Source organism: Rhyacophila brunnea, unplaced genomic scaffold (genome assembly GCF_057557595.1).
Source record: "Rhyacophila brunnea isolate RB1 unplaced genomic scaffold, BYU_Rbru_1.0 scaffold_15, whole genome shotgun sequence".
In the NCBI taxonomy this organism is placed as follows: Eukaryota; Metazoa; Arthropoda; class Insecta; order Trichoptera; family Rhyacophilidae; genus Rhyacophila; species Rhyacophila brunnea.
Genome location: NW_028232806.1, coordinates 5400846 through 5413221, shown reverse-complemented (window position 1 = coordinate 5413221; position 12376 = coordinate 5400846). Strand labels below are relative to the sequence as shown.

The following is a 12376-nucleotide window of genomic DNA, read 5'->3' as shown; positions in this document are numbered from 1 at the left end:
ATAAAGAAATAAAACACGATATTCGATTTTTCATTTTATTGAAGAACACTTTATTCAATTGAAATCAAAAAGAAAAACATACAATTACAATTGGGGAGATCTCACAGAAAATTACATTTCAATATTTTATACGTATCTCGCCTCCGTTTCATAGCGCTCCGGTGCCGCATATTATTAAATTTACTTTTAAAATAATATTAATCTTTCTTAAAAAAAAAAAAAAATTGTACGCAACTTTAACGGGCATTCAAAAATATATTCAGTAATAAAATAATCTCTAACACTCCAACCAACATTTCTCTAACAATATCTGTGAAACCCTTCACAGTTGGCAACACCAAAACAAAAGCCAAAAGCAAAAACTGATTTGGAAATAATCCACCCATTACTGCGAAATATTTATGATTAAAAGCAGATAGATGTTGGGTTAATGCATTAATTGACTTTTGCCATCGGTTGGTAAATTTTTTTAATTTGATCAGAAGTTTTGATTGAAAATATGAAATTCAAATCTAATTTTGGCAAAAAATGACACTTCTATAATCATAATGCATGTCCAAATAGAAAAATTGGGATAAGAAATTCTGACAGTGGTATGTCAAATTTATTTTGAATCATTATAGCTGTGGTCTTTGGTCAATTTATAGTACAAAACTGATAATCCAAGATAGGCATACATTTTTGAGCTCTAATGAAAGTATATTCAATGATTAATAAGTTCATAAATTTATCATTGCAGTTTCTTATATCAGTTTACAGCTTCAAACTCTATTTCATCAGTTAAATCAGTTTTGCACTTACCATAACAAATTGACCAGAGACCGCAGACATAATCGGTTTAGCTATGTAATTGAAAAAGTGTAAACAATTAACGAAGGATTCCACAAACATACACATTGCATTTTTCCACAGCCATCTTAACAACTACTATCGATCCGAAACTCCGCCGCACTTCACTTCTACTAAAATATTACTAAACAAATAATAATTATCATGAGCCGATAAAACCATCTATTATTCATTTCATTGGGAATAAATGAATACTGCAAAAAATATGGTATCGAGCCTCAAACACAGCTCTTTTATCTATGTAGGTAATAATGACATTGTCAAAACAGTAAGTATCATGTTAATGTTATGATTAGAAAAAAGCCGCGGCATGTTTGCTGTGGCTGCTAAAATTGCTGCCACCGTTATGGTCGTCATCATTAATATTTCTGTCATCTACTCTCACTCAAAGAGTAAGTAATAAAAGTTTCAAAACAAAGAATATGTAGTACTCCCGAAGACTCCATTTAAAAAAGTCAAGGATTTTTATTCATTGTGGCAAAATATTCGATTTATTTAGCCATATCATGCAAAATACAGGGGAAGATTAACAGAAGGATTTGATGTATTTTTTGGCTGAAGAATATACATCAGTGTTTCGACCAAGCAGTCACACTGAATTAAAAAATATGATAGCCAAGCTTTGTTTCGTGTTCGAAAACTTGTACGTATGCAGTTCGCCATATCATATTTATTTATCGTATATTTGTATCGGAAATATATGGCCGTATAGTAAAAGACTGTACAACCTCTTTGGTTCGTATAGTACTGAGATAAAATTCATGTCTAAATAAAACATGGTTCTTGTCAGTTTACAGGAAGCCAGAGGCAAACAAATTATGAAAATAGCATCAGCTATTAGTATAACGATACTGGATTATTTGTTAGGTTAGGTTTTCATTCTTGAATCTAATAAAATTGGGAGACAGTATAGTATACGAGCGTCTCTATCCGATACAAAGCTCACGGCGAACGATATGCTACGATACGTACAATGCTTTGTTTAGAATATGCCACATTAAACAGGAAGTGTGTCAACTTGTGTATCAATAAAAGCCGATGATTCCATATTTTTTTGCAAGTATTGATTAATTCCGAGCACCCATGCTGTTGCACTACGTCACCGTTGATTAGGTGTAATTATAGGAAACTGAAAACTTTTCTACACATGCTATAATCAAAACGTTATTTCAATTTATTTTTACACCGACAATATCTCCTGTACTTTCAGATATGTATTCCAACTAAAATTTTAAAAGAATTATACAAAAACATGAATTATTAATAATTACTCGTCATACACTACGTGTCTATTGTCATGATGTAAATTGTACAATTCGTCAATGATTTCAATACTGTATCGACAACTCGATGTCAATTAGTCAGTTGAAAATAATATTTCAGTAAAAAGATTTTAAATATAAATTGCTAAATCTAAATTATGATTTTTAATCAATTAGTATGGGAGACCATGCCAATGCAAAAATACAAAATCAACATAATTCGACCGAGACAAAAAAAAAGAAAATTGTAAATATTTCATACATATTATGAATTTGGAAGACAATCAATAAAATTTCATATCAGAATATATAATAAATCTATATCCATCACAATCTACATATTAAATTTACCGCACATCGACAGAGAACTTGATTTTTTATGTGACACGGCAAACGCAAAAGTAATAATGCAGACTCCATTATTGGCTATGAATGACATGCTTAATATCAACCTGGCATACACGGTTAATTTGCAGAAAATCATTCATTTAAAAAGAACTTAAAATTCGAATTACAGCATAATTCATGATCAAAAGGAAAATTAAATAAATTTATAATATATGTAATAATAGTTGGCTTGATATTAAATGGACAGATTTCTAGTTCTAGTGATATATAAAGCTACCGATACGCTATACATTACTATGTAGCGGTCAAGTGTATTGGTGGCTTTATAGACCGTCAAGTTCCCCACGTGTGCAGGCCAATTTTTCAACACCGCCAGAATCAAAAAATTACAATTTACCATTATCATTACTAACTTTTAAATATTGAGAATTTCAAATTGCCGAAAAATACACATTTATAAATATTTCTTTTTGCTTTAATTACAACAACACTCCTAAAATAACACGTCCCCGGATAAAGAGACAATCGTTGCGAACGTGTTTTGAACAGTTCCACAAGGATCAACAAATTAGGGTAAATTTAATAATAGACAATTGGTATGCAAACAATTGAGCGGTGACTCATTCCTTTTAGAGCCAGACAAAGCAAGAAATAAATAAAAATCTACTGTGCAGGTATTCTAATTTTGAAATACATTATACCGTAGTAAAATCTTGACTTCAAAACAAATGAAAAGATATTTGTTGTCATTCATGTTCAGAGCACGCATATTATATGCATTAAAAAATTTGTTGATTTAATTGATGTGTTAAGTCAACGAATAATGTAGTGAGTTATTGTTTTTGCATGTCCTTGAATGTGTGCGGAAACTTAGACGTATGCAGTTTGATGTACCACACTTCACCGTGAAAAGTTGTATCGGAAATATATGGCTATATATTAAATACCGTCCAACCTCTTTGGGTCGTATAGTACTGACATAAAATCCATGTCTAAATAAAACACGGTTCTTGTTGGTTTACACTTTACAGGAAGCCAGCAGCAAACAAATTTTGAAAATAGCTGATATACTGGATTATTTGTTAGGTTAGGTTTTCATTCTTGAATTGATAAATTTTGCCAAAATCAGCCATGAAAATTAAATCAATGTTTCATATTGAACTAATAAAATTGGAGACCGTATCGTATATGGTCATCGCTTTCCGGCGAACTGTGCCATGGTGAAATGTTTTACGTACAATTTACATGTAACAGCCCTTGAATGGGTATTCCAACCGGTTCAGCTGGTTCGTAATATAGAATGATTGAAAGTAATTTTATGAAACTGTTCAAAGCATATCCGCATTTGTGTCTTTACACCGAAAGCGTTGTCCACTCAAGCACCATATCAGTCGATAAATACAAATCGTCCACAATAATTATTACGATTCGCTAAAATTTTTTTTTTTTAATGTGATCCGTCACGATATGTTATTTAATTTTACACTACATTTTTTTTGTTAACAATACAAGTAATTTTATTAAACTTCTAACGTATCATTAATTCATTAAAAATTTCTCATTTGGATCAAACTAGTGAAACATTGACAGTAACGATTTTTTTTTTAGCCAAGACTCGAACCTTTATTTTTTTTTAAACATTACTTTAGCACATACTCGAATCTTTCATAATATATTTCAAACACTGACCGACGCCATCTAACAAACCAAAAACAATACAATAACGGAGGTCTACTACAAAATACCTTATTATTATCCACTTCGAATCATTGTGAGACCTCTTTGACAAAATAATATAATATTAATCGATAACTATATTAAACTATAAGTAAATGTGTAGCAGTACCTAATCAATTATTGGTATATATTACATAATTCTAAGTAGCTACATTAAAATTAAAGAATGAATTATAATTACAATGAGTGTGAATTTTATGAAATATTATAACATAACACATACATCAAACATATCAATTTTTATTATATATATATATATATATGTATAATATGTAATACATTACAATTTATAATAATATGTACAAATATAATATTTATAAAACCAATGAAAATTACATATTATTTTGTGAAAAAGAAGATACATAAATCATTAATAAAAAGTTTCACTTTGCCACTCGGTAGTTATGTAAAAACGTCATATTAACAATAATAATATTAACATTGATGGGTTAGAGTGCAGATGTTGTATTTCCAGTTTTTACTAAAATTCAGTTATACACAAAATATCTACCAATATCATAACTTTATGCTGTAAAAACATTGTATGTCCAAATAGGGTATCATTATTACACGCCTTCGATTTTCTCAAAACATACAGAAATGGACATACTGCACTGATCCACCAATAATAAAAAAAGAAACAACGGAATAACCAATTATTAAAGATATGGTATTGGTAATTCGTGGGTCTCACTCGTTTATCAAGGATTTTTTCATCGGATGGAAATTAATCTGAGGTTTTGTGACATGTCTTATCCGCGCCTTTATTTAATGAGTGTCGGCTTGCTTGTCTTTGAGCAGAAAGCGAACAATCGAAACGCCTGGAGGACAATTGTGCAGTTGGACATGAACCGGGGTGTTTTATAGCTCCGATCATATAAAAATCGGCTAATGTGGTGATCTCTTCGGTTACTTGGAAATTTACTAATAAAATTCACAAGTCTGTCATTGGCTTTAGATAGAAGTGCAACAAACTGCAATTGTTTTAGTGCAGATAGCGGATCGAATTTATTCACAAACTGTCAAATTGAAATACAATCAATCTATCTAGTCTTGCACACATCGTAAAGCAGTATGAAGTTTATATATTTGAATTTTGCGTTCAATACTGAATTTCTATATAAATTTAATAATGACAATATTGTAAATTAGTGGGTATATAAATCCTTGTTTCAAATTATAAATGAATATTTTTTTGAAAACCAATAAACAATATGACGGAAGGTGACGATGTACACTATACAAATTAGCTCCGTCAACTTCTTGCGCATGGGAAAGAACGGTATCTGTAAAACCGTTGGTACCACTATTATGCCGATTATGATGTGTACCAGATTAGATAGAGTGATGACAAACATAAACGCAATATTTTTTTCGAGATTTACGTAAGTGGAGAATTTGATACCGATCTACGCATTACATAGTTGACAAGGTAACAGGCGTCTGACCAAAGGAAACTATACGACATTGTGCTTGCCCTATGCTCCGAGACCAAGGAGTCGATAGGATCGGAGTGAGTAAATATTTGCAATTATTGCTCAAGCTATTTCGCCAAAACATAAAAATGAATATTTTTAAATGAAACACTTGTTCAGATCATCAATAGTAACTACTATGTTTTAACGTACACTAGCTATTGATAATACACTAAATAAACATATTGTAATCTGCTGATATAACCATACATCTCCAATTAATGTACATTATTACGATTAATGTTTGTTTTAATATTAAACTGTATTGTATAGGAACATGCATCAACTGTATAATTTTTTTTTAATATGGCAACATTTCATCGGGGCTACTCACACACACACAACACACATAAAAAGGTGACTAATATCGAATGTGCGCAATTTAACCAGTACTATTACATTTAACCAGTTGGCGCATTATTTTTGTATAGATTTAACAAATACGTTACAATGAATTATGGTAAAGATAATTCCTGATTAGACACACGAAAGTACAAATGTTAATAAACATTTGCAGTGTCTTACTGCGAGTGGAAGGGCCTCAGGAGTTACTGGTTTAAAAGGCAGTTTTGTGGCACAGAGTCATGGACTGTCACCCGTTACTACAATAAAATAAGAGTCTTCAAGGTGTGGGTATATCAGCGGTGTTACCAATACGCGACTTGTCTTAATTTCAACAAATTAAGAAAAACAGATGGGTAAAGGTGAGAAATGGCGGGACACAATTCGGACGACTTTGACAAAGGATACGGTAAAATCCCACGAACACGGTTATTTCGAAATTCATAAAATCTATTTATAGCGATTGAACAATTTTTACTGTGTTTTGCAATACATTTTGTAATTCAATTTTTTCTCTCGTTGATTTCGAATTAACGGGGTTTTATTGTAAAGCTCAGCAAGGAGAAAATATCTTTTGGTTTTATAATTACCTACTTATAAATTGCGTAAATCCGATATTTGTCACTTTATATTAACATTCAGCATTAGACACGGAAAACATAGAAATAAATAGAAGGCATGTAAATGATCACACATAATTTGACTTCCTTCTATTATATTCACTGTTCTATCATTATCTAGCACAACATAACAATAGCCCGTATTGCGTTCACACAAATGTTTAATAACAATAATAATAATATGATAAAGCTATATAAATAACGCATTGAACATATCGGACTTTTCGTAAAATAATAACAAATCATTCTTTAAATGGACATATTAAACACCTGTAATAAATAAGTCAGTAAGTGCCATTTTTTTTTTTTTTGAATAAACCTTCTATGTGCCATTGCCAATACTCTAAAAAGGTAAAATTCAGTGACTGAGAAAAATAGTCTTAATCCAATGTGTTTATATACGAAAGACACCGTTTTACACCTGACAGCAGTCATGTTTTATATGAAAATGACTAACGGCAATACATTAAGTCCGGTAGTCACATAATCAATCAATTAAAAGCGTTTATTTATCTGAACACATATATCTCGAGTTAACTTTTTTGGCACTTAAGACTAGATGCTTAGTCGTACTTAACAGCCGTTTAACAATACGCCGCCGAGATCGGCAAGTGACACAAGTGACGGAATAGTCAGGTGTATCGTGTACAAAATTCAGATTTCATTTTTAGTACGAATAAACTAAATACAAAGTATTATTTACTTGAAAACTGTGTACAATATGATTAGACTGTTTTGACAGATGCCAAATGCATGCTCATGTCACTAGTTTGGTTACTTTAAGAACATCTTTGCATCTCGCCCTTAGTGCATTATTTATTTCAGGTATTTGAATGACATGTATAATTAACATAATAGTATCAAATTTATTGAAAATTCTAAAGTCCACATACCTTTTTAAAAAAATATACTAATTATTAAAGGTATGTGGGTAAATATTATAAATGCAAGTCTACTAATAATTCATTGAGAATTCAAATCGAAAATACACAAAATTGCCAATATACGACATAAAAAAAATGTGTAACAAAGATCATAGACAATAAATTATTATTAAAAAAAGATCGATTTGCAAAAACACATGTCCGGCAAATATATAATATTGCAAAAACAAATTCATACGTATCTTATCGAAAAATTAAAAGGTATATTAAAAATAAAACTTTTCAGGCGTAGCAGCATTCATTAAAAAAAAGACAAAATTATCATTTTAATCTATACAATATAATAATAATTATTACTTATTTAATTTCTATACAATATGTTTAATCGTCACTCGATCGTACCGGTTTACGTCTCGCAGAAAGCGTATCGTTTGCTGTCGCTTGCAATTTACGACTTGCATTCCAGACTCGACAAAAAATTACGTTGGATTTGTCGCTTTTAACTCAGTGATGTTAAATTTCTCAATTTTCTCAAAGTTACATTTTACACCGACGTATAAAATTTCCAGTTTTGTACCTTTGGCGGTAAAAATTAAAGATAATCAAACAAGAATGTTTCGTTAAACGAATGAGCATCTGTACAAATCTTAATTACTATTTTACATGCATATTACCGTATAATACCAGTGTCGACCAATGAATGACTCTGAATGCTTTACGAACTGTCAGAAAATGCGTATCCATCAAAATCTATGTGAAATTAGCTAAATGCCTATCCTGAATAGTAATCAATGGTCGACACACAACAAGTCTGCACATTTAAGATATATTCTGCAAAATATAGTTCATAGTGCAAGGAAAGGCAGCAGAGGTGTAAATTCGCCATACGTGGCTCAATGTCAAAGATATTGAGGGTCTGATATGACTGGTTAAAGATAGAGAGATGTACCGCAAATTGGTTGCTGATATTCAATAAAAGACGGCACCCTGTTGGTTGATTTTCTGACGAATCACGACTAGCATGCAATCAAAAAATACACCAACGATTCATAACTGACTTCTCGCAATGAATATTATAGAAACTGTAAAATAACCGAGAGGTAAATGACAAACAACACTATCTACAAAAGTGCAACTTTACAGGAGAGCCAAAAAATGTTTTTTTAGCTTCTTGTAACTCAACAAAGGAGATGTTTATTTAAAACCTAATGGTCATATTTTATAATTTATTGTGTAATGTACATTTATCTAGCTTATGGTGATTTTTAAATTTATTGGTATAGTTTTTAAAAAATATGATAACAAGGGTAACTTTATGTACTTAACGTTAAACTTTACTGACGATTTACTAGAAACTAGAAAATATTGACATAAAGTGACTATCATGTAGCCGTGAATGTAAAATAACGTTACGTTACGTTAAAAAAACACTTTTTTGTAGATAACGTTGTTTGATTTTAAGCACTCGAATTTCTATTTCACATCGAAGCATATTGAACCCAACAGATTGACGATATTATATTCAGACTTCTTACTGAGATAACCTCTTAGGCGTTGTTTCAATTTGTTGACACCATGACCTGTATTTAATTACGCATATTAAAAAAAAAACTATGTCAAATTTAACATAGTTGCGGGATTTAAATTAGGCAAAATATACAACATCTATATTGAAGGACAAATATTTCATTATATTCTAATGTTGAACAAACATAATTTTGAAAACACTTCTGAGAAAATATATTATAACCAATAGAAACAATCTTTTTTTTTGAAAAAAGTACTATACCCCGGAGGAATCGAACCTGCATCTCTCGGGTATCGCGCCCACGCACATTGACCACAATGCTAAAGGAGTCATACTTAATTACAACAAATTTTAACTAATGGCTTTTTATACTCACTGAAGCGCTTTCTATTGTTTTCAGTATCTACTTTCTTAGTAGTGTTAGTGTTTTCAAAATTATGTATGTTCAATAATTAGAATGTTACATTCTTAAAAAAAAATCAACTAAGTAAATATTATAATGCATTTGACGGTAATATACATATCTGTACTGATTTATTAAAACTGGGGTATTTCTTCACTGATTGAAGGTTTAATATCATTAACAAATGCGAAAGACGCTATCGGTTGTAATCCAAATTTCATTTGATTCAATCGTAAGTATCTCCATACATATTGGTTGGCAGTTTATATAAGCGAGGCAACACCAAGTCGACCACAGCATGCTTTCGTAATCGACCGATTCTTTAACAGTATTTTCCATCTTAGTTTATACTCCACACAACTTTCTATTAGATTGTTAAAAGTATTTTATAAAAATTACATCTTTTTTGTAACATTACACTATTGTACTGACTGAGTGAGTTGTAAATTTATTTAAAAAAAAAACAAAAACAGGAACTTTGAAATTTAAAAGTATTTTTTTTAATATAGGACGCAGTTCAATGCATATTGATATCATTTAATATGGCAAATTTTAACAGACTTACTTTATAGAGAGGTATTGAGTATTGACAGTCGGTTGGGCGGTGAATTCTTTCATGAGATGATAAAAAAAGACTTTAACTTCATTCAATCTGACATTTATGCGAACCGTGCTATTCCAAAAACATCTGACCTCTAAACGAAAAGAACTAGTATACAATATTACATTACATAACTATTCAATAATTTGTAGTAAGTAATTTAAATAGTTCAGGGAGAAGTGTCAACCACAAACTGATTACATCAGCACATACATTCAACAATAAATTTGAAAATAATAGTACTAAAGGTGCTTTTAAACAATCAGTTTTGCTATCCAATCAGTCTCCGTTTCCATCGAGCTGAGTTGAAACCAAAACAGAAACGAGACAGGATGGATTTTCTATCTCTGTTTTTAGTGTTGCCAGTTAAATTGCCATATTTTTAATACTACTTTTCTAATTTTGATCAAAATCTTATTATTTCTTCAAATATAGGTACTGTATTACACCAACCGATATGTTTAGAAAGTAATTATAAAAATAATATTCATGTTCAGTGGATAAAAACTACGTAAATATACAACGCCGATTCCGAACTGAACTGGCAACTGAAACCTCGACTGAACGGACAACTGATCATCTAAACACACCGCCGTTTCAAAACTGAACAGACTAGACGAGAATAGGTTACATTATAACATTTTCAGCTTATAAAGATATCTTTTACTCTTGCAGATCATTAATGTTTTTATTTACTATTCAGTAATAAATTGAAGCGCTAAAGTTTCAATAAATACAAGTGCACTGGTGATCAAGTTGAATAAATTCACTTCAAAGTTAAATAAGCGATTGTAAAATCAACGTAGCCGTTTCCAGCAATCCGTAAATGAGGTATGTTATCAAAATGATCTATTATTACTGTTCCAAGATGAAATATTGATATTTCTTTATGTTTTAGCATTTGAAGGGAGGATAAGTGAGGTCAAAAAACTCAAATAAACACGTTGCTATGACATTAACAACATTCTATACAGTATACACAATGCTAAATATTATAACTTTTCATACAGAGTACATAGTTACATGTTTCTAGCAATATGTACGTGATGATGTGAAAACTGCTCTCAACAATTTTTTAAAAATAATATGTCACTTGTACTTGTTTAATCCTCAGCGCCTAATTAATTAATGCTCCAAGATTGTTATGGAATTAAAAGAAGAATTTGTGACAGGGTTAAATAGAGAGATATCGAAAGAATAGTACAAGATCAGAAGCAATCGGGGACTAGTTGAATTTAGCTTCGATAAGATGTCTTCGTGTTACAGAAAATATGTGTCGGGGGTTGTACGCAAGTGAGTGACTCTATGGCTGCGGATTGCGAGCGGTCATAATTTAATGCCGGTATTCTCTACGGGAAACATAAATTCCCCTATTATCGGCGACGATTCATTCTTCAAAACAGACTATACCTCGATACGTACACTTCGGATCTCACTCTGTCAAATGTACCAGTGGCGGTGTCATTGAAGTGAAAACGCGGTGCGCACGAGGTTTCTTTGGGGTTTCTTCTACCGTCGCAGTGATAGCTATCATCATCTTCTAGTAGAGAGTGGCGAGGCTGGGGCGGTGGCCGAGGGATGACTTAAGACATGGACGAGCAGGGGAGGCGGGGGGAGCCCATCTGCGTCAAGACGCGGTCCAGCCACTGCAGGGGCCCGTTCAAGTGCAGCTCTATCCAGCACGGGGTCGATGTCACCGTCTGTCTCCTGATTTAAAAAATATTAATATATGATTTTGGCGGGTTTTAGAAGTGATAGATCATTACAAATTGTGTAAAATTGCATATAGAGTATGCGCGTATTTTTTATTAGCTTTTAACGATAAGTGTGATTTATCGGTTATAGTAATTAGACATCTCAAATCTATTCTTCTTCGGGGAATTTTACGCAATTGCTGTCGTAAAGATAATATTATGTAGCTACTATCTCCAGTGAAATAATCCAATTTGCCTTGGCAAGTAGCCAGGTGTGAATAGGTGCTGTAAATGATTCCTCTGAAGCCGTGGATGCAGGTTTGAATCCTGGATCCTGACAAAAATTACATGTTGTTTGATCCAATATGTGTTTAATCCAAAGTACTAATATGTTGGGAAAATGGCTGACAACCATTCCTCACAAAGAAAACTCTATTAATTAAATCTTCACATTTTGGAGGCGCATTATGCTCTATCTCTATGTAAAAGCAAATAATAGTTAAATCCACATTACTTACAAACATTATCGTATTATAAATGGAAGAAAACTAAGCTTAGTCAGTCGTACTTATTTGCTTTCATTGAACTAAGAATACAAATTGCAGATGGTTTTTAAAATTTGATTATACCCTG

The 12376-nt window shown here is 31.6% G+C and overlaps 1 protein-coding gene across 2 annotated transcripts in view; it reads right to left on the bottom strand.

Annotated features, from left to right (window-relative positions):
- Positions 1-21: 21 nt before the first annotated feature.
- Positions 22-12376, bottom strand: part of Smox (Smad on X protein) — a 44841-nt gene continuing 32486 nt past the window's right edge. For both annotated transcript variants that reach the window (XM_085943171.1, XM_085943170.1), the window contains exon 11: positions 22-11756. In XM_085943171.1, the coding sequence (XP_085799297.1) occupies positions 11633-11756 (124 nt within the window). In that variant the 3' untranslated portion in view covers positions 22-11632. The remainder of the gene's footprint in view (positions 11757-12376) is intronic.